The 24,227-nt window shown below is 40.3% G+C and overlaps 1 protein-coding gene across 9 annotated transcripts in view; it reads left to right on the top strand.

Moving 5' to 3' along the window:
* arhgef28a (Rho guanine nucleotide exchange factor (GEF) 28a) overlaps nt 1–24,227 on the top strand; it is a 390,430-nt gene that overhangs the window by 282,205 nt on the left and 83,998 nt on the right. For all 9 annotated transcript variants that reach the window (XM_059974562.1, XM_059974561.1, XM_059974559.1 and 6 more), the window contains 4 exons: nt 5,560–5,814; nt 6,209–6,285; nt 12,462–12,640; nt 18,823–18,914. In XM_059974562.1, the coding sequence (XP_059830545.1) occupies nt 5,560–5,814; nt 6,209–6,285; nt 12,462–12,640; nt 18,823–18,914 (603 nt within the window). The remainder of the gene's footprint in view (nt 1–5,559; nt 5,815–6,208; nt 6,286–12,461; nt 12,641–18,822; nt 18,915–24,227) is intronic.

Genomic DNA, 24,227 nt, shown 5'->3' with positions numbered 1-24,227 from the left:
TCTTCTACTTATTATTTTCATTACCTTGCCATAGCATGGAGAGTTGTTGTCCATATATTGAGAGTCATCAAGAAGTTTCCTTTTTCTAAACCAGTTTTGGGCTGCTTGTCTAAGGAAAGGTGCTGGCTATGCAGAGGGTCAAGAGGAGGTTCACAAGAATTATCCCAGGAATGAAGGGGTTAATAAAGAGCATTTTCTGGCTCCAGGTCTGCACTTGCTGAAGTTCAGAAGAATGGGGTTCCCCGCCCCCCCCCCCCCCACCATTCTCATTGAATCTCTTTGAAACCTATCGAGTATTGAAGGGCCTAGATAGAGTGCCTTGGAGAGGATGTTTCCTATAGTGGGGGACTCTATGACCAGAAGGCACAGCCTCAGAATAGAAGGACTGCCACCCTTTAGAACAGATATGAGGAATTTCTTCAGCCAGAGGGTGGTGAATCTGTGGAATTCAAGCCCACAGATGGCTGTGAAGGCTAAATCAATGGGTATATTTAAAGTAGAGTCTGATAGTTTCTTGATTAGTAAGGGTATCAAAGGTTAGATGATGAAGACAGGAGTATAGGGTTGAGAGGTATAGATCAGTCATTATTGAATAAAGCAGCAGCTCAATGGGCCGAATGGCCTGATTCTACTGCTATGCCTTCTAGAATTACGACCACTCGGTGAGAAATGCAAGCAGCTGGTTCTTTGTGTGTGTACCTGCTTTTCTAGATACGTTCTCCAAGAGCATTGAGACACTTCCCCCTCACCACATCCATCAACCTCAGAAAGCTGCTGATTGGATGGTTCAGTAGTGATTAGAGTGAGCCGGACTATTGTCGTAATCCAGCCTCTTCAGAATTTTTGACAGTTCAGTGCAAATCTAAAGATAAGCTTTTCAAAATAAGAATTTACATAGAACATTACAGCACAGAAACAGGCCTTTTGGCCCTTCTTGGCTGTGCTGAACCATTTTTCTGCCTAGTCCCACTGACCTGCACCTGGGCCATATCCCTCCATACACCTCTCACCCATGTACCTGTCCAAGTTTTTCTTAAATGTCAAAAGTGAGCCCGCATTCACCACTTCATCTGGCAGCTCATTCCACACTCCCACCACTCTCTGTGTGAAGAAGCCCCCACTAATGTTCCCTTTAAACTTTTCCCCCTTCACCCTTAACCCATGACCTCTTTTTTTTCTCCCCTAGCCTCAGTGGAAAAAGCCTGCTTGTATTCACTCTATCTACATCCATCATAATTTTATACACCTCTATCAAATCACCCCTCATTCTCCTACGCTCCAGGGGATAAAGTCCTAACCTATTCAATCTTTCTCTGTAACTCTGTTTCTCAAGTCCCGGCAACATCCTTGTAAACCTTCTTTGCACTCTTTCAACCTTATTAATATCCTTCCTGTAATTAGATGACCAAAACTGCACACAATACTCGCAATTCGGTCTCACCAATGTCTTATACAACTTCACCATTACATTCCAACTCTACACTCAATACTTTGATTTATAAAGGCCAATGTACCAAAAGCTCTCCTTACAACCCTATTCTGCTTGTGACGCCACTTTTAGGGAATTATGTATCTGTACTCCCAGATCCCTCTGTTCTACTGCATTCATCGGTGTCCTATCATTTACTTTTTACCTACCATTTACCTTTTCTGAAGATGTTTAAAACTTGTGGGAGTTAGTGTACTAAATCAGTTGCACAACTTACTGGATGATTCAAATTTTGTGAAGAACTTTTAATAGTGCCCTAGAATCATATAGTTCAAAGTTCAAAGCAAATTTATTATTAAAATGTGTTTTCGATACATCACCATATTCAACCCTGAGATTTGTTTTCTTGCGGGCATACTCAGTAAATCCAAGAAGTTAATAGAATCAATGAAAGACAGCACTCAACAGGACAGTCAAGCAACTAATGTATAAAAGACAATTTACAATGGAAATAAAAGAGAAAAAAAATAAGAATGAATAAATAAATAAAGAAGTAACAAATATCAAGAACATGAGATGAAGAACCCTTGAAAGTGAGCCCACAGGATGTGGGATCAGTTCAGTGATGGGGTGAGTAAAGTTGAATGAAGTTATCCCCACTAGTTCAAGAGCCTGATGGTTGAGGAGTAATAATTGTTCCTGAACCTGGCTCTGTGCGCCCTGAGATGTCTCTATTTCATCTTGATGGGAGGGAGCATGTCCTGGGTTGTGGGGGCTGCTGATGTTGGATGCTGCTTTTCTGCAACAGCACTTGATGTAGATGTGCTCGATGTTGGGGAGAGCTTTACCTGTGATGGACTGGGCCATATCCACAGCTTTACCTGTGATGGACTGGGCCATATCCACTGCTTTACCTGTGATGGACTGGGCCATATCCACTGCTTTACCTGCGATGGACTGGGCCATATCCACTGCTTTACCTGCGATGGACTGGGCCATATCCACTGCTTTACCTGCGATGGACTGGGCCATATCCACTGCTTTACCTGTGATGGACTGGGCCATATCCACTGCTTTACCTGTGATGGACTGGGCCATATCCACTGCTTTACCTGTGATGGACTGGGCCATATCCACTGCTTTACCTGTGATGGACTGGGCCATATCCACTGCTTTACCTGCGATGGACTGGGCCATATCCACTGCTTTACCTGTGATGGACTGGGCCATATCCACTGCTTTACCTGCGATGGACTGGGCCACATCCACTGCTTTTTGTGGGATTAAGACTTTTTTTGTTTGCCACGTGTACACTAAAACATAGAAACATACAGTGAAATGTGCCACTTGCATCGAATCGAAGCAGCGAGAATTATACTTGGCAGCCGACAAACCTAACAACGTTTCTGGCACCAATACTGCAGCTTGCAGCTTACCATCTCTAACAGTATGACTTCGGAATGTGGGTGGCATCAGGAGTCATGTGGAGAGAATACAAAACCCTTGCATGCTGCAGCAGGAATTGAACCCTGATTTGGTGATTGCTGCCACTGTAATAGTGTTACATTAACCACTGTGCTACTGTGCTGTACACATTTATGGTGCCCTTAGATTACACGTGCATAAGAAGTAGCATTCATCATTGCACTGTGGACTATGACTGCAAATGTGAGGCAATTCATTTCTTGCAGCAGTGAATCCTGGTACTACTGACAGTGGTTACCATTGTTAAACTGTGCCATTACCTTTCCAGTATGAAGAGGGCTTCCAGTCTCTATGAATAGCTCACATTATTTGTGCAATTTCCTCCATTCCTTATCAGAGAATCTTGGAGCCCTCTGTAGTGTTGTACTTTCTTTCCATGGTCGTTGGGTCAGAAAAAAAGTTTGAGATCAATTGTCGGCACCTCTTGCTGCCCCTTATGAGTTGCAACCTTTTAAAGAAGTTTAGTTAATTATATCTTTGTGATTGTGACTTTGCTGGTAAGGTTGGCCTCTATTCCCCAGCCCTCATGGCCCTCGAGGAGGTGGTGGTAGCCAGCTCACTTTAGTGTTATCTTGTAGAGCTTTAAGGGTTCCATAGACATTGTTGTCCTGCTGAACAGTGCAGTATTAAGGGGTGTGCATGCACTGATTTGTCAAAAAGTAAACAGCAGGAAATTTGCACACAAAGCACCCACTCCCCACCTCTGGCTCCTGTGACATTACTCCCTCTTTATACTGGTGACCTCCCCTCTCTACTCTCAGTCCCTAAAGATCTCAGCCTGCTGAGTTATCCAGAAGGTTGTCTGTTACTCCAGATTTTAGCATTTGCAGTCTGTCTCTTTCACTTAGAAAGATAATTTTTAGGGTACGTGATTGCGGGTCCATGTGGAAAATATACCAGTGTATATGGTGTAATGTTGCAAAATGCTTTTCTGGGTGCATGAATTGTCTGTTTTAAATTCAAGCTGCCCAATCCATTGAATTTTTTAGTTCACGCTGCAGGGTAGCTGCTAAAATGATAAGTGTAGCCTGCTTTAAAAATTCTCTAGTTATAGCTTGTGTCCATAAAGTCCTGGCATGAGGTGATATAGAGTAGAACCTTGTATAAATTTTGCAGTATCTGAAAGATCTATAGCTCTAATTTGGCCTCTTGCAGTTTCCAGTCATAGTAAATGCAGCATGTTTACTTCAGTCCTGGAAAAAGCACAAACGCACTGTTCAGCCAAATTTAAAAGGCAGGAGTAATATTTCATAGACTGGAAATTTCCACATTTGAAAGTGTCATGATGGTCCTATTTATGATTGAGAGTTTATGGCAAACATAGCGGTAACAGCAGCCAGATGTAAGCTGCCAGCACTTCTTATTGTTTGGAAACTCATATTTCTGAGTCTGTTTAAAACTTGTAACAGTTACAATACTGATTCAATTCCACAACTTAATGGATAATTCAAGTTTTGTGAAGAACTTGCAATATTGCCCTAGAATCATATAGTACAAAGTTCAAAGTAAATTTATTATCAGGGTCTATACATGTCACCATATACAACCCTGAGATTTGTTTTCTTGCAGGCATAGTCAGTAAATCCAAAAGCTATAACAGAATCAATGAGAGACTGTACCCAAGAGCGTGGACGAACAACTGATGTGCAAAAATCAAACTGTGCAAATACAAGAAATAAATAAGAATAATAAATAAACAAGCAATATGTGTCAGGAATGTTAGATGAAGAGTCCTTGAAAGTGAGTCCATAAGTTGTGGAAACACTTCAATGAAGGGACAAGTGAAGTTGAGTGAAGTCATACCTACTGGTTCAAGAGCCTGATGGTTCCTAAACCTGGTGGTGTGGGTCCTGAAGCTCCTGTACCTTCTTCCTGACTGCAGCAACGAGAAGACAGCATTTCCTGGGTGGTGGGAGTCCATGATAATGGATGCTGCTTTCCTGCAACAATGCTCCACGTGGATGTGCTCAATGGTGGTGTGGTCTTTACCCATGATGGACTGGGCCATACCCACTAATTTTGTAGTATTTCTTGTTCAAGGGCATTGGTGTGTCCATACTAAGCTGTGATACAACCATATTCTCCACCACACATATATAGAAGAAAAAGGGCCCCTTTACCCATCTCATCCATGCCAATCAAGTTGCCTACCTCAGTTAAGATTAACTTTATTTGTCACATGTATATTATAACAGCAAAACATACAGTGAAATGCGTTGTCTTCCATGAAATAAAATCAGTGAGGATTGTGCTGGGCAGTCTGCAAATGTCACCATGCTTCTGGTGCCAACATAGCATGTCCATAACTTGCTAACCATAACCATATATATTTGGAATGTGGGAGGAAACTGGAGCACCCAGGGGAAACCCATATAGTCACGGGGTAAGCACACTGACAGTGGTGGGAATTAAAACCCCATCTTACTGCCAGTGCTGGTAAGTGTTACACTAACTGCTGCACCACTGAGCTCCCCACCGTAAACCCCACTTGTCTCCTTTAACTGCCATGATGTGCAACGTTATAAGATGTGAATCAGTAAATATGATTAAGGCATTCATGTCAGTCCTGATCATCAGGGAATTTCATATAAAGGTATGTGCCTGAATAATAATAGGCTGAAATTTCATTGTATTCTTATTCCCAGAAGGGACAGAAGAAAATGAGGATGTGGCTAGATCTCTTGCTATGATAAAGGACATAATCACATCAATTGATACGAAAGTCAACAAATATGAGAAAGAGCAAAAACTACTTGAAATCTTAAGTAGGTTTGAAAACAAAACGTATGCCAAGTTGAAGAATGGCCGTGCATTCAGGAAGCAAGATCTGACCAGCCGAAACAGAGAGTTACAGCATGAAGGTTCAATGTATTGGAAAACAGCCACAGGACGATTGAAAGGTAAAATAGCACCCCTATTAAAAATTACATTTTCATTATGCAGTTTTGAAAATTAAGAGTGGTGTACTGAAAAATATATATAGTTATATATCATTTGTTACCGTGCAGTTAAATAAGCATTGCCATCGTCGATGGATGTGATTTCACTCAATACCTGCAGTAGTCTGTCCACTTATTCTAGCTCCTGTGAACTTGCTGTTTGCAATTCATCTCCTGTTTATGACCCCCAGTGGTACTGGGTTTAAACGGTGGTACTTTTCACTGGGGGGAAGGAGTGGAGGAACATTTCACACACAAGCTGCTTAAAGCCAGGAAAGAAATGGGGAGGGAGCATTTCATAAATAATTTGGGATGAGACAGTGTACTTGTTTTAAATGTTGTTACTTTGTTTCAGATATCACTGCTCTGCTCCTTACCGATGTGCTGATTTTCCTGCAGGATAAAGATCAAAAGTACACATTTGCCACTGTGGTAAGTGCACCGTGGTTTGTCTTTAAGGTTGTTTTACCACTGAAGATCAGGAATGAGCCTGGAAATTCTATCTCTTATTGATACAGAGGATTCCGGTTTATTGGGCCATTTGCTTATCTGGGGCAACTCTGAAAGAATAAAACCTAATTGAGAAAATAGCCGGGATTCCATTTATTTTTAAAAATTTTTGTTTGGCAATCTAGGCCCTTCCAGCCCTCGAGCTGCACCGCCCCACACCCCCTGACAATCCGGATTCGACACTAGTTAAAAACCGCTGCCAAACAGTTTATAAATACTATCAGTTGTGTGTGTTTCTGGTCAAAAAGCAATGATTTTTCTCACTGATAGTTGGTGAGAAATAAGCAGTGAGACAATTCAGAATTGTTTTGTTCTCTGCGGTTTCAAGCAATGGCTTGGAGGTGCCAGAAACGTCTGGGAGTGAAAATGAAACTGTTTCACTACTTCAGCAAGTTAGGAATTATGAAGAATTTGAAGGTATCAACATCATCTTGATTGTTAAAATGAAGATTTCGAGGATGCAATCATCGAAAGCATTGTACAATGGCAATCTATTATCTGCACTGGGTGTCTGCGCTGACTTTGTTCATTTACAGTCGGTCAACAGAATACAGCAGTGTACACAAGATCTGTCGATAGCTATTAGGAACTGGTACAGAGTTTTATAGTACTGTAGAGGTGTCGGTAGTACAGTCGGCCCTCCTTATCCACAAATTCCGTATCTGCGAATTCAACCAACCACAAATCGTGAAAACCTGGAAGTGCTCTTCCAGCACTTGTTCGAGCATGTACAGACTTTTTTTCTTGTCATTATTCCCTAAACAATGCAGTATAACCACCATTTTACATGGCATTTACATTGTATTAGATATTATAAGTAACCTAGAGATGATTTAAAGTATACAGGAGGATGTGCGTGGGTTATCGTGGATCAGGATCGAAAAAAATCGACAGTTCTCTTACTAAGTCAGTCAGAACAGGTACATCCAGTATTATTTAGCATCAGTTAGTCAAACATTTGCATTCATATATAGTATATATTTTACCTTTCTATGCATATAAAACACCTAAGAACGTATGTTTCAGCGCCTGGCTCAGGAAGTTCCCAAGTTCGATCTAGTGACAGATCGCTATGGAGTGCGCTCTCCATCGTGCCGGGTTGATGTAGAGGATCAAAAACCCAAAACCCAATAATTAAACCACTATGTTGCTCAGTAATAATTGTAGCTTTCATCGGGACAGGGCCTTTCTCACTTTATCCTTTAAAATTGTTCCCATCGTTGACCGACGTAACCTAACGTTTTTCCAGTGACCGATGGCATTTCATCTCTTTCCGATCGCTTTATTATTTCCACTTTATTTTCGATCATTATCGTGATTATTTTCGTGAACAGTAACACTGCGGATTCAGATCTCTGCCGCTGGGTCCTAATGTCCACTGCATAGATACAGGTTGAATAAGGGACTTGAGCATCTGCGAATTTTGGTATCCGCGAGGGGTCCTGGAACCAATCCCTTGTGGATAAGAAGGGCCGACTGTATTCTAATTTGTTCTGTTATTAATTTGAATACATAATATGGCAGGGGGATGGGGACCAGGATGATGGAGCTGAGGATGAGCCGGCACGTTTACAAGTAGATGATGGGTGTAAAATGTAAGGAAGGACAAGCCAATGAATGGGTACAAATGCAGACAGATTAAAGAGGTAAATGTACCACAGAGGCAAAATTCAAAAGGGCAAAGAATGCAGGACTGAGTGATGTATTTAAATGCGTAGCATTCAGAATAAGGTGGATTAACTTGTGGCGAATTAGATTGGTTGGTATGATGTGAGCATCACCGATTTGTGGCTGAAAAGAGGCCATAGTTGGAAGCTTAACATCAAAGGATATACTTTGTATCGAAAGGACAGGCAGAAAGGCATAAACAGTGGTATGGCTCTGTTGGTAGAAGATGGAATCACATTTTTTGAAAGAGGTGACAAAGGGTCAGGGAATGTTGAATCTTTTTGGGTGGAATTAAGAAAGTGCAAGGTAAAAAAAAAACCATTATGGGAATCATAATGGTCTCCAAATAGTAACCAATATGTGGAGCTGAGATCGCAAAGGGAGCTGGAAAGAGAATGTCATATGGGTAATGTCACAATTGTAATCAGGGACTTCAATATGCAAGGGAATTGGGAAAATCAGCTTGGTATTGGATTGCAAGAGAGATAATTTGTTGAATGACTACAAAATGGCTTTTTAGAGAAACTTGTACATGAGCCTACTTGGGGAAAGGCTATCTTAGATTAGGTGTTGTTTAATAATGCTGATCTTATTAGGGAGCTTAATGTAAAGGAACCCTTGGGAGGTAGTGATCATAGTATGATTGAATTCATACTGCAATTTGAGAAGTAGAAGTATAAGTCACATATATCAATATCACAATGGAATAACGGGAATTACAGAGGCATGAGAGAGGATCTTGCCCAGGTGGATTGGAGGAGGATACTGATGGGTACTGGCAGAGGTGGCTGAAGTTCCTGCGAATAGTTCACGAGGCGCAGGGTAGATATGTCCCACATGAAGAAGTTTTACCCAAATGGCAGATGCAGGCAACTGTGGCTGGCAAAGGAAGTTAAGGACTGCATAAAAGCCAAGGAAAGTGCATATAAGGTAGTAAAAGTGAGTGTGAAGTTGGATGATTGGGAAACTTTTAAAATCCATCAAAAGGCAACTAAAAAGCCATAACAAACAAGAGAAAATCTGTAGATTCTGGAAATCCAAGTAATGCACAAAAATGCTTGAGGGACTCAGCAGGCCAGGCAGCATCTATGGAAAAGAAGTGCTTCCCCCTATAGATGCTGCCTGGCCTGCTGTGTTCCTCCAGCATTTTGTGTGTGTTAAGAAAAAAGCTATAAGAAGAGAAAAGATTAAATATGAGGGCAGAGTAGCCAATAATATAAAGCAGGATACAAAAGGTTTTTCCAGTCATATAAAGGGTATAAGGGAGGTGAGAGTTGATATTGAACCACTTGAAAACATGGCTAGTGAAGTATAATGGAGGACCAAGAAATGGCTGATGAACTTAATGGGTACTTTGCATTAGTCTTCACTGTGGAAGACACTAGCAGTGTGCTTAGAGGTTAGTGAATGTCAGTGAGCAGAAGTGCCATTGCAGTTACAAAGGAAAAAGTGCTAGGCAAACTCAAAGGTCTTAATGTGGTTAAGTTGCTTGCACCAGATGGACTACAGCACCAGAGTGCTGAGAGAGGGTGCTGAAGAGATAACGGACTCTTTCAAGAATCACTTGATTTTGGCATTGTCCTGGAAGACTGGAAGATTGCAAATGTCACTGCACTCTTTAAGAAGGGAGGAAGGCAAAAGAAAGGACATTATAGGCCAGTTAGCCGAACCTCAGTGGTTGGGAAAGCGTTGGAGTCTATTATTAAGGATGAGGTTTTGGGGTACTTGGAGACTAATGATAAAATAGGTCAAAGTCAGCATGGTTTCTGTGAAGGGAAATCTTGCCTGATAAATCTGTTACAGTTCTTTGAGGAAGTAACAAGCAGGGTAGACAGAGGAAAGTCAGTGAATGTCACTTTCTTGGATTTTCAGAAGACATTTGATAAGGTGCCACACGTGAGGCTGCTAAATAAGATAAAATCCTATGGTGTTACAGGAAATATACTGGCATAGATAGAGGAATGGCTGACAGGCAGGAGACAGCGAGTGGGATTTAAGGGGGTCTTTTTTGGTTGGCTGCCAGTGACTAGTGATGTTCCTTGGGGGTCAGTATTGGAATTGCTACTTTTCACATTGTTTCTCAGTGATTTACATAATGGAATTGATGGCTTTGTGGCAAAGTTTGTGGATAATATGAAGATAATTGGAGGGGTAGGTAGTGCTGAGGAAGCAATGGATTACAGCTGGACTTAAACAAGTTGGAAGAATGGGCAAAAAAGTGGCATATGGAGTACAGTGTTGGGGAGTGTATGATGACGCATTTTGATAAAAGGAACAATTGTGAAGGAATGGCTTCACAATTGGGATTAAAGGGAGGCCAAATGGGGAGAAAATTCAAACATTATAGGTGCAGAGGGACTTGGGAGTCATCGTGCAAGACTCCTAGAAAGTTAGTTTATAGGTTGAGTCTGTGGTAAAGAAGAGGGGGTAAAGATTTCTGGGAATGAGAGGGTTAACATATGAAGAGTATTTGGCAGCTTTGGGCCTGTAAACACTGTACTTTAGAAGAATGCAAGGGAATCTCATTGAAACCTACTGAATGTTGAAAGGACTTAATAAGATGCATGTGGAGAGGATGTTCCCTATGGTGGGGATATCCAGAACTAGAGGGCACAACCTCAAATTTAAGGAGTGACCTTTTAGGACAGAGGTAAGAAGGAATTTGTTTTACCCAGAGAGCAGTGAGTCTGTGGAATATTCTCACAAACAAGAGAATATCTGCAGATGCTGGAAATCCAAGCAACACACACCAAGTGCTGGAGGAACTCAGCAGGTCAGGCAGCATCTATGGAAAAGAGTAACCCAGCTGAGTTTTCGGGTCAACTGGGTTTGCCGAAGGGTTTGGGCAGTGTCTAGCACTTTGTGTGTGTGACTGTGGAATGCTCAGCCACAGACCACGGTGAAGGCCAAATCCTTGGGTAAAGTTAAAGTGGAAGTTAATAGGTCAGGGCATCAAAGGATATAGTGAAAAAGTAGGTGAATATGGTTGAGTGGTATCTGGGATCAACCATGATAGAAACATAGGAATATAGAAAACCTACAGCACAATAGAGGACCTTCACCCCACAAAGCTGTGCTGAACCTGTACTTACCCTAGAAATTACCTAGGATTACCCATAGCCCTCTATTTTTCTGAGCTCCATGTACCTGTCCATGAGTCTCTTAAAAGACCCTATTGTATCTGCTTCCACCATTGTCTCCAGCAGCCCATTCCACGCACCCACCACTCTCTGCGGAAAAAACTTAACCCGACATCTCTCCTCTACCGACTTACAAGCACCTTAAATCTGTGCGCTCTTATGTTAGCCACTTCAGCCCTGGGAAAAAGCCTCTGACTATCCACACGATCAATGCCTCTTATCACCTTATACACCTCTATCAGGTCACCTCTCATCCTCTGTTGCTCCAAGGAGAAAAGGCCGAGTTCACTCAACCTATTCTCATAAAGCATGCTCCCCAATCCAGGCAACATCCTTGTAAATCTCCTCTGCACCCTTTCTATGGTTTCCACATCCTTCCTGTAGTGAGGTGACCAGAAATGATGGAATGGTGGAATGGCTCGAAGGGCTGAATGGTTTAATTCTGCTCCTATGTCTTAAGGTCTTATGGTCTTATAAATTGTTACTCAGTTAAATAGTAATTGCTCATTTTAAAAAAATATATTTTTAACTATTTACACAAAACTTTGGTAATTGGCACTGCCAATTAATTGGGCCAAAATGTACTGGTACCGATGTGTTCCAATTATCGACAATGCACCTTGTATAGATCAGTAATTACACTTGCCTTCTGTCCCTCATATACATAGTTAAATATAATGACCTATGAAATACTTGAGGTAGTTAATCATACTCTCATTTACTGTGTGGTATATTGTATGTAAATGAGTCATTTGGCTAGAGGACGTAATGACATCATGTAGAATGCTAACACCAAATTTAAGGGAGTTCCTTGCACTGGTGTAATACTTCTGTTTCGAACTCTGGCTGCCCTGTAACTTATTAATATGTTAAACTCACAGGACTCCAGAAGTATCCAAAATCCATCCTAGGGTGTACTGCATTCTGCTTTACTGCCTTACTGCATTGAGTGGTTGCATAGAATTCTGCATTATCTCCACCCTTTCAACAGCAGTCTTGCCCCCCAGGTTCTGTTCCTGTGACCTACAAATTCAACAGGTGCTTCAAACCTTATTTTTATGCAAAACCATGATTTCTTATTCCCACATCCAAAATCCCTGCTCCTGTCTCTATTCTCCCTATGTGTTTATTTTTCCACTTCCAGACTGAATTGCTTGAAAAAGGATAGTTATTAAATTAACATATTGAAATTTTCTTTGTATTAAATTAGGGCCACACAGTAATAAGTCTAAATTACATTACAGTTTGCTTATTGTTTATTCACCTGTCCTTTTTAATTTTTCATGCCAGGACCAGAAGCCTGCAGTCATTTTACTGCAGAAACTAATTGTCCGTGAAGTTGCAAATGAGGAACGAGGAATGTTCTTGATCAGTGCTTCATCTGCTGGACCAGAAATGTATGAGATACACACGAACTCAAAGGAGGACAGGAATAACTGGATGAGACTGATCAGGATGGCAGTAGAGAGGTACAGTAACATGAACCATTCACATGTCAGATGGGGAGAACAGAAATTATTTGAAAAAAAATCGAACTTCTATTTTATATGCTATAATGCAGTTTAATTTCTGCCTTAATTTAGGCACAATGCATCTAATGGAAGATCGTTTTCTTCAAGCACTGAGCATGATAAATTGGAAAGGCAAACCTAATCAGAATTCTTCATTAAGACACTGTTTTTGTGCGTGTATAATCCATCTCGGGTTCAGTGATGTTTGTGGCTCCGTTCAGTGATCTGAGCATCTACAGTATCTAACTTCATGAGAATTTATTCACAATGCCCTCAATTTGCTTATCCCACGGGATTTAGCAATTGTAAGACCCAGAAAAGAAACTCATGAATTTTTTGCTTATGTTTCTCATCGTCTCTGAAGATGGTCTGTGAGATTGGGGCAAAACACACAAAATGCTGGAGGAACTCAGCAGGTAAGGCAACATCGATGAAAATAAATATAGTCAATATTTTGGCCCAAAACGTCGTTCATTTCCATAGACGCTGCCTGACCTCATGAGTTCCTCCAGCATTTTGTGTGTTTTGCCATAGATTTCCAGCATCTGCAGATTTTCTTGTGTTTCTGTGAGATTTAGTCTGTTTCAAAATGTTAAGAAGCTTAATTTCCTGTTAGTTAATTTACAGAACATAATCACAGTTGGGTTCATCATTTCACCATAAATCTGGAAATACGTGAATCATTAATTCCTCTAGAATATCACTGCCTTCAGAACTTATGCTCTGGTGGGAGTTTGTATTCTTATGGCTGCATTTTTCATGTGACTGTTTTCCTCAGATTCGGCTGGCTGATTAACAAGCACCACCGCCTTTACTTTCATCTCCAGAATGTTGTTTCACAAATATTAATTTAACCTTAATCTTGCAGATCTGATTTCTATAGCATTGTGAGGTTGATAAAAATAACGTTCCTAGTCAAGGATGGCTTTACCCATTTTGATTACAGTTTCAGCTATCTAGCCAATGTTCATCTTTGAATGTGTGGTACAGGGATATACTTTGAAACATTCTATTTACTTCCCTATTCTCTCTGCCTTATCTTCCCGTGTCCACTCCCCTCGTTCCTCTGGAAATGTTAGATTTCAAACAGTCCTCACTCAACGTTCAATCACATAATATTCTCCTTCCTTTCCTCTTTCGCCCTCTGTACTTTGACCCCTCAATCTTCCAGAATATCATAGTCATAGAGGACTACAGCACATCTAGTCAGTGCTGACCTGTTTTTCCCTGGTTATATCTCTCTGCACCCAGTTCATAGTCCTCCTACCCACCTCTCCATGGACCTATCCAAATTCCAATTAAATGTTACAGTTGAACCCACTTCCACTGGCAGTGCATTTCACACTTGCATCTGAACTGAACTGAAGAAATTCCCCCTCAAGTTCTCCTTAAATATTTCATCTTCAATCCTAAAGACCTCTAGTTTTAGTCTCACCCAACCTCAGGAGATTAAGCTTGCAAGTATTTACCATAATCTTGTATATCTCCTGTCATTCTCCTGTGCCTCAGGGAATAAAGTCCTAATCTATTCAACCTTTCCCTATAACTCAGGTCCTCAAGTCCCAGAAGCATCCTTGTAAATTTTCTCCACCCTCTTTCAAGCTTGTCAATGTCTTTCCTGTGGGTAGCTTTCATTTCAAATTTGTTTCTGACAGTTGTTTGACTTCATTTTCCTTCCTAAGCCATGCCTCCAACAGCTCAGCTCCTGTATTCAAAGATATCTCATTCCTGCTCTTTTCCAAGAATTTTTAATTCTCCCATGGTTTTTATCATTGACTATCATTATCCATGGTCATTGTTTGTGAACCCAAACTTGTGCAGAATACACATGACATTCTGTCTTTATTCAATAATTTAGTTACATTACATCGGAAACAATGAAAGAGTCAGGGACCACTACAGCACAGAAGTAGGCCCTTCTGTCTATCTACTCTGTGTTGCCTCAACTTCTGCCTAGTACTGTCAACCTGCACCAAGACCACAATCCTCCATAAATCTCTCATCTATGTATTTACTTCCCTTAAAGAACAGGCTGTAAGTTTCTTATTTTCTCTGTAGTTTAAAAATATTTCTGAGACCAAACCTGGTATTGATTAATAAGATATAATACAGTGTAAAAACAGTCCATGTGGCCTAACATAACCATGCTGAACATGGTACGCAACAATCTTGTCGGTTGGTGTTGTCAAACACCAAGGATTTGGCCCATATCTTTTTAAACTCCTCTTATCTATGTATTACCCAAATTTCTTTTAAATGTTGTCATTAACATGGAGGTGATAGCGGGCCAATTAAAAATCCATGAATATGGTTGCATTTTTCAGTAATTGAATTTAACTTTAACAGTTATGTCAAGATTTAAGAACCTTCTTTACCTGATGCTGCACCATACTGTATATTTCATAGTTAGAGGAATCTTTTGAACTTAAAGTGAATTTAAAGCAATACTCATCCTCTTGCAATTATTTGATTCCTTAAGGAGATCAAAGTGTTAGAGGATCAGCATTATTCAATGGAAGTGTCTCAACTACGTACCCAAAACTCACTGAAACGTTTTGTATCTACCATATTTACATAATGAAATGAATAGCAGACTGGTAGTTTGGGAAAATATATGTTTGGAAAATACGCAATAACTATTGACAAGTGGAGCACTATATCATGAGATTCATACGATTTGATCTGGATTCTTTCCTGTAAATGAAATTGGGAAGGGAAGCTTCTTTATATCAGTACTGCAATAAACTCATTCTCTGTGGCTAGCTGACTAATGTACTGGTCTTTGGTTTCAAAAGGAATTCGTGAAAATAAATCAGTGGTACAGAGACCATAGGTTACGTTCAAAATTTATTGTCTTTTTATATTAAAGTCTTGCATGAAGAATTGCAGATTTGAATTCATTATTCAACTATATGTTTTACATATAATTCAGTTGCAATCTGATTTAATAGTCATTCTTCCCTATTTAAAAAATCATCTTGTGATTACTTAGACAATCTGATGTGGATCCAGAGATTCCAGACAGCGAGGAAAAGGGCATGTAGAGTTTAACCTTGCATTGTGTGTTCAATTGCTTTCTGCTTAGAAAGATTACAGCATGTTTACATAAGCTTGATGGATGTTGTGCATCTGTTTCAGCATAAAGAGCCTTTGATCTGCAATTTTTACTTATTGTCCATGTGAGGAAGTACAAATATGAAGAAGAATCTAACAAACTCTCTTTTGGGTATTTCTGTGTAGGAAATGCGTTTAGGAAAGACTTGTATATTTATTTGTATATTTATTTTTACTTGTAAAATCTATGTACAAGTCTTTCCTAAGTACATTTCCCCCACTGTTCATGTGTCCCTACAGGTAGCACCTACCCAGTCGAGCTAAAACAAAAACTGAAATGTTGGAAGAACTCAACCAGTCCAGCTCCATCTGTGGTTAAAAAAAAACAGTTAATGTTTCAGGTGAATGACCCTTCCCCTGTTGACAAGAAGTGTCATTGATCTAAAACGTTAACAATTTTCTCTTCCCACTGGTGATTATTTGCAGCATTTTCTGTTTTTCATTACGATTTCCAGCATCTGCAGTTTGTATGATTTTCACGTCAGTGTACTCTGTCGTGCAGCTACTTGGGACAAACCTCGACAAAGACCATTGCATCCTTTTCCAGACCACTTGGCAAATACAACAGTCCACAAAGAGGTGGGCATTCACGTGATCTTCACCGCAGCCTGCTCCAGGGTAGCATGTGTTGGGAATGAAACTGTGACCATGCAAGAAGCCCCTGTCTGGGAGGTCCCCTCACACGGCCAGTCAGTGAGGTCTCAGTCCTTGTTGTTGAGTTCTGATGATAAGTTATTCTGTCAAATGGATCTGAGTGTGTGTTTTGGAAACCATCCCACTCGACCCATCATGTCCTTCTCCCACAAGGCTTGCAGGAGGTCCTCACAACCCCCACTGCCTGAAAGTCTTGTGGTCAAAAGTGTTTTTGTGGATAAATCCATCTATGAGAAAAAGGTAGTGCAGCAATGTCTCACAGCCTCTGCAAAGGATTTGTGAGAAAGGACCGCTGTACGGGGGTGGGTCCAGTGAAGCAGCTTCTTAAACACTTGCACATGTGAATTGTTTAAAGGGGAAACATTAGTGGATTTGGTACCTTGCAAGGGTATGTTCTGGTTTATGGCACAATGAATATCTTAACAGATGTAAAGAAATACTAATTGTATTGTTTCCTGTGTATATATATTTTATGATTGAAATATGTTTTTGAAATGAAGTAAACCTCAGGAAATTAGCCCTGCAATTAACTTTTCCTGCTCCTGATAATTATCTGGTGACACCTAGTGGTAAATGCATTTCAGTAAGAAAATGGTTAAAAAGGAAATTGTATATTTGATTAGGATTAAGAATTTAAAGGTTAATTTTGGAACTTCTCAATATATTAAAAAGATTAAGGATGAAGTAAGTTTATCAGTGTGTGCCATTTTATCACCTCAAACTTTCCCTGCCTTTCATTGGTAGTTTGTGATGCAACACCATATACCTGTCTTTCTCCATATCCCTTAACACTTGGATCTCAGAATTATCTAGATCTCTAAATATCTAGAAAACTGGCTTATCTAGATATCTAGATTTAAAATTATGATTGACCTAGTGAAAGTTTTTTGCAGGCAATAGTCCCAAATTTCCACCATCCTACGTAAGAATAAGTGTTTTAATAACTTCAGACCTGAAAATGTTTTAGACCATGCTAAATCCCTGCAGAAAAATAGCTCATGTTTCATTAAAAGGGAAGGGTGAATTTTGATGACTAATTAATGACTCATAAAATTAAACCTGTAAGAAAAGACCTGGACAGTGATCTGCAATGAACTGATCTCATTTGCCAGCCTCACTCAGTAATATCCTAACCACTCAGTCTGCACTTAAATAGTACAGATGCTACCCAGATAAAGCGGTCCTAACCTTTATTGTCAAGATCCTATGCTGCTACAAGTCTAAGTTAATGATTGCTTATTTTTAGTTATACAGCATGGAGCCAGGCCCTTTGCCTCATCTTATCTCTGTGGACCAAGATGTGTGAGTTCCATTTGACTGCATCTGGCCCATACTTCTCCAAACTTTTTCTATCTATACATCTGTCCAAACGTCTTTTAAACAAATTAGTTGTACTTGCTTCTGTAGCTTCCTCTGGCGGCTTGTTTCAGATACCCTCCACCCCCTTTGTGGGAGAAGTTTCATCTCAGCTCCCTTTTTGAATCACCTTCCTTTCACCTTGCTTTTAAATCTCTCCGCTCTCCTAACCTCTTTCCCTCTTACATACACACATTTACACAACTTAAAGATGAATAAGTCTTGACAGCAAGCTCAGATACCCCTAGTTTGCTAACAAATGACTCACATTTGATAGCTTTTCCTAAATCTACAAAAAAAAGTTGCATTTCTGACATTCTGAAACATTCAAAGCATTAAAAAGTAATCTATTAAAATATTTTTTAAAAAATTACCAATTTGATCATGTAAACAGTTCAAGAAACAAGCAATTAGACCAAGACATGACCTAATCTCTCACCCATTGCTTTGCATTGAAATTTATAATGTTATCTGAGTGTATTCCTCAGCAAAATTTGTAAAAACATTGGTAAGTAGGTTTGAGTCTTCTGAATTCATGTATGCACGCAGATAATCACAAACTGACAGCATATACGTAGGGAAATGCAGACAATTCCCTGTAGAATCTGGGTCAGTATGACAGAGCTTTTCTGGTAGTCCACAGTAATGAGGTGATCTGTGATGCCAATGTGTTTTACTAATCAAAAGGTGTCTCATTTAATTTAGTGGAAGTTGAGGTACAAGTAAATCAGTCACTTGAGAAAAATATCAATAATTCATGCTAGTTGGCCGAAAGTATATGATATGCCAATTGAAGATGTACAGCTGTTCCAATCTGTGCTTGTCTAAGTGATTTCCAGCCCCAATTTCTTCATTTTAGCATTTTAAAATATTTATTTTACAGTATGCCAATGTGCTGAGATACAGTCAATGAAATGTCGCCGCCTTGTTCTGCATTGTAAGTGAAAATTTGCATTATTGATGCAGCAATGTATTTTTGATGTTCCTTTTGTTCTTCTTACTCTCACTGATAAAAGTTGCCCCGAGGAAGAGGAAGAGCGGCTAAGTGAGTACGAAGAGGACAAGCGCGTTTCTGAGGCAAGAGCAGCCAGGACCCGGAAATTCCAAGGTACTTACATAATAGCTGGGTGTTCTTTGTTCCATTGTCCTTAGTAAACAAATTAAGTGCAGTTTCAGGAAAACGCTTGCAATTTTCCATAACAGGAATCTATTTCTATAGCAGTACGTAAAACAGATTTATTTAGGTAACTTCAGAGTGGTTATGTTTGGCATGGTAAGTGCTAGACTTAAACACAAAGCATTAAGGTTAAAACTGTCAATGCAGGAAAAGAAAGCATAAACATCATCTGAATTCATTTGAGGAGTGAGGCATTCTCATAATAAAAGATGCAGAGTAAATATAATTGTTCCCACCCTTTTGTACTCCCTACCTAATTAATTTTCTGATTTGTGGCAAATATAAAGCCCTGATGTCAGAAGCTCAGGGAAAAGTGACCATTATGTATGGGATTCATTTTAATGTGGTCTTAACAAGGAAAATATAACATTCAACTTACTAAAAGTTGTACTGTCTCTGATTTTCTAAATTATAACAATGTGTTAGGTCACAAGCACAAAATGCTAGAGGAACACAATGGGTCAGGCAGCATTATGGAGAAGAATAAAGATCTGACATTTTTGGCCGAGACACTTCATCAGGATGTGATAAAGGGACCCTGTGCAGGTCCTTATGAATGGTCTCGGCCTGAAACATTGGCTCCTTATTCCTCTCCATAGATGCTGCCTGATCTGCTGAGTTCCTTGGTTTTATAATGCACCTCTGTAACTCCCTCTGCAATTGGATCCTTGATGTCCTCAGCGGGATACAACACTGTGCGGATCAGAAGTAACATTTCCTCCTCGCTGACGGTCAATGCGGCACACCTCAAGGATGCGTGCTCAGCCCACTGCTCTACCCTCTCTACACCGACAACTATCTGGCTAGACACAGGTCAATCGCCATCTGTATATTTACCAACAACACAACTATCATCAGATGGTGACAGGGAGGCATATAGGAGTGAGATAGATCAGCTGGTTAAGTGGTGTTGCAGTCAACATCACTAAGACCAAGGAATTGATTGTGGACTTTCAGAAGGGGAAGTTAAAGGAACACACGCCAGTCCTTATCGAGGGATAAATAGTGGAAGGGCACAGCAGTTGCAAATTCCTGTATGTCAGCATCTCTAGAGATCTATCCTGGGTCCAACATATTGATGAAATTACAAAGAAGGACTGACAGTGGCTGTATTTAATTAGTAGTTTGAGGAGAATTAGTATGTCACCAAAAACAGTTGCAAATTTCTACAGTTATACCATGGACAGGATTCTGACTGGTTACATCAGTCACAAAAAACAGGTGGAACACAGCAGGCCAGGCAGCATCTATAAGGAGAAGTACTGTCGATGTTTCGGGCTGAGACCCTTCGTCAGAATTTCCAGCATCTGCAGATTTCCTCGTGTTTGTTGGTTACATCAGTGCCTGTTATGGAATATCCACTACACAGGATCAGGAAAAAACTGCAGGAAATTGTCACCTCGGCTAGCTCTGTCATGGCCACGAGCCTCCCCATCATCAAAAGGCAATGTCTCAAAGAAGTGGCATCCATCATTAAGGACCCTTTCACTTGGGACATGCCCTTTTTCACCGTTACCGTCAGGGAGGAGGTACAGGAGCCAGAAAACACTCTCAACATTTCAGCAATGGTTTCTTCCTCCTCCTCATCAGATTTCTAAATGGACATTGAACTCATGAACACCACCTTAGTATTTTTTCCTCCCTTTTTGCACTACTTATTTAATTTGTTTTTATGTATACTTATTGTAATTTATAGTTTTTAAAATTATTTTATATTATAATGTACTGCTGCTGCAAAACAACAAATTTCACAACATGCCAGTGATATCAAACCTGAAAAAAGTGTGTTAGGTTAGTTAATTTGTGCTTTCCTGCAGTGTCCCGAGAAGACGGGGAATAAGCCATCAGATACAGGAGTAGAATTAGGCCATTTTGTCTGTCAAGTCAGCTGCACCATTTCATTATGGCTGAACCATTTCCCTCTCAGCCTCAATCTCTTGTCTTCTCCCCATATCCCTTCATGACCTGACTAATCGAGAATCTATCGACCTCTGCCTTAAGTATATGAATTCACTTGGCCTCCACAACTGCCTATGGCAACAAATTCCACAGATTCACCTCTCTCTGGCTAATGAAATTCCTCTGTTCTAAATGGACATTTCTCTGTTCTGAGGCTGTGTCCTCTGGTCTTAGATTCCTCCACCATAGGGAACATACTCTCCGTATCCACTCTGTCGAGGCCTTTCAACTTCTGATAGGCTTCAATGAGATCTGCCCTCCTTCCCATTATCTGGGCCAGTATTCATTCCTCAGACAATATCAGTAATCTAGTAGTGGTCCCATTTCTAAACGGAGTTCGATTGACTGAAACCATTGGTGCCCAAAAAAATCTGGCAGAGGGGGCATGTAGATGTGCATTGTGCACCTTTAGGATATCACCGTACATCTCTAGCTTGAGTGTGGCATCTAGAAGGAGAGCAAGAAACAACTTTAACAATCTTAGTGAAGCATGAGGAGTCTGCCATAAAAATAAAATTCCAGCTGCCAATGGTGGAGTGATTCAATTCTGGGCTGATCAGAATCAGAATTAGAATCAGACTTTAATCGTCAAGTACCTGTGCACATACAAGGAATTTACTTCCGGCAGATGTTGTCTCTCTGCTCATAACAATAATAATGATAAATATAAATGAAAATATAGATTATACGTACAGGTAGTGCAATCCAAGTAATAGTTAGCCGACAGTTAACCGGCAGTTAACTGTTCAGCAAAGTGACCGCAGTAGGGAAAAAACTTCTCCAGTGCCTATTAGTCTTAGTCTGGAGGGATCTGAAGCGCCTACCAGACGGAAGCAGTTCAAAGGTCAAAATTAGAGTAATCTGATTATTTGTGAGGGTAAGAGAATGATGAGAAAAGCTATATAAGGATTTGAAAACAACATGGAGTCTTAAGTTGAAGGTTTCCTGATTAGCTGGTGTAGGTCAGTGAACACAGGGTTGAATAGTTGGGGTTGGAATTAGGAGACAATTAAAAGTATCTGAATCTTATCAAATACAAGAAGAGAGAAACTTGGCATTCTGTTGATGTGGTCAAGTACAGAGTTAACCCATACAGCAACCGATGTTATTTTGGAAGGTGTGCAGACAGGGAATTTGACAGAGGTGCTGACATTGATATGTTATTTGAAATTTATCTCAGAGTCAGAATTGACAAGCAGGTTGCTTTCAGATAGTTGCCATGGAGAGGGAGCATACTTGTGACAGGAACTGAAAAGCCATTGTTTCCAAATTTCTCCTTATGTACTTAAATACTCATGGAAAGTCTAATGACTTATAAACAGCAGATGAGTCAAGTGAGATGTAGATGAAACAGCAGGTTTTTAAAAGCATTCATGTTTCAAGTCTTGACGATTTGAGTTTATTGTCAAGGGCACAAGTACAATGCAATGAAAAACTCGCAGCTGCATCACAGGCACTTAGGTGCAGTCACCCACCACAAAGAATATACAGTAAATGAGACTCAAATGATATATAAAATTTTACCACATGGTGAAAAAAAGACTGGGCAAAAGCAAGATTTTAGTGCAAAAAGAAAGAAAGAGTCAAACAAAGACTAGTGCATGGTGGTAGATCAGGAAGTCTGTAATGTTTCTTTTCTGAGGTAAGGTTAGAGTTGTGTAGGTTTGTTCAGGAGTCGGAGGGTTGCAGAAAAGTGCTGGGTTTCAGGTTCCTATGCCTCCTGCCTGATGGTAGTAGCAAGTAACGGTAACAGTGTCTGTATCTGATCAGTAGTGTGAGTGCTGTTGCAGGAATATGATGGTGTCGAGGATAGACCCTTGAGGGGTCATAAAAGGAATGGTGTAACTGGACGATGACTGTATTGATAAAAATGCAGGCTTGTACATTCCGAGTTAATAGAAAGTTGAAAAAGACTGATGATGCTAATCTTGTCAAAAGCTTCACATAGCCTGACAGAAGCAAGAAGATTACCCTTTTATAAGAACATAGGAACATAAGAAATAGGAGCAGGAGTAGGCCATCTGGCCTGTTGAGCCTGCTCCACGATTCAATAAATCATGGCTGATCTGGTTATGGACTCATCTCCACCTACCTGCCTTTTCCCCATAACCCTTAATTTCAAAAATTGCAGAAGACGTAATTAGTGACTGTTTTACTACTGTACTGACAGAAATCTTACTAGACAGATTAAAACAGAATTCTGTGAAAGGTGGCCTTGAATTTGGGAGGCTGCAATATTTTCAGGAACCTTGGAGAGGAAAGGGTAGAGAGTGGTTCAAGAAAAAAGAGCACAAGAAATGGGAGCAGGAAACTATCTGGCTCTTCAGACCTACTCCGTCATCCATGAAGTTCATGTCTGATTCTCCCACCTCAGCTCCATTTTCCAGCAGTTTCCCTATTTCCCTGTATTACTTAAAGTCCAGGAACCTACTAATGTCTGTTTTGAATAATCACCACAACCCGCCCTGACCTCTGCCATCCATGGTGGCCTCACCAAGGTCCTATAAAATTGCAGTAAGACTTTCTTCCTCCTGTAATAAATTCCTTAATATTAGAAAGACTGACATGCCGTTAGCAATGGACAGAATTCTGAGAGCCAAGAGAAATGGAGTAAATTGGAATAATTAAGTGAATTGAAAAGGAGCAGGTATCGAACAATATGTGATTTTGTGACTGTGATATCAAGCACTCTGCCACCATGGTGATATGGACACACTTAAAATGAATTCTGTTTATGTTAGAAACATATCAAAACCCAAACTAAAAACAAAATGCTGGAAATGCTCAGCCATTTGAGAAGGGCCATGTGCGTAGGAGGTGGAGTGAAAGAGGTGTCAAAGATTCAAGCTGATTCTAGGCATGGCTTATTTGTTGAATATAAAGAGAGCGCACCTCTGGAAGGAGGAACAGAATTCATGTTTCAGGCTGATGACTTCCATCAGATGTTTCCAGCGAAGGCATCATGTTTGAGGTAGCAGAAATTATAGATCGGGGTTCCCAACTTTTTTTGTGCCATGGACCCCTACCATTAACTGAGGCATTTGTGGACCCCAGGTGGGAACCCTTGTTACAGAGGGTGACGTATTGAATGCCTGTGGGGTGGAATGAGAGGACAAGGGAACCCTTATCTTCATTTAGGTGGCAGAGAGAAGGTGAGGGCAGAAGAATGAGAAATTGAAAGGGATGTGCATTACAGCCCTGTAACTGTAGAGAATGGGAAAATCATAATTAAGGAAAATGGTGTACACCAAAAGTACAGATGTGAAAGGTGGCATCTGCAGAACA

Source organism: Hypanus sabinus, chromosome 7 (assembly GCF_030144855.1).
Source record: "Hypanus sabinus isolate sHypSab1 chromosome 7, sHypSab1.hap1, whole genome shotgun sequence".
Classification (NCBI taxonomy): Eukaryota; Metazoa; Chordata; class Chondrichthyes; order Myliobatiformes; family Dasyatidae; genus Hypanus; species Hypanus sabinus.
Note: the sequence above shows the minus strand (reverse complement) of the source record. Positions and strands in the feature narration are given on the sequence as shown.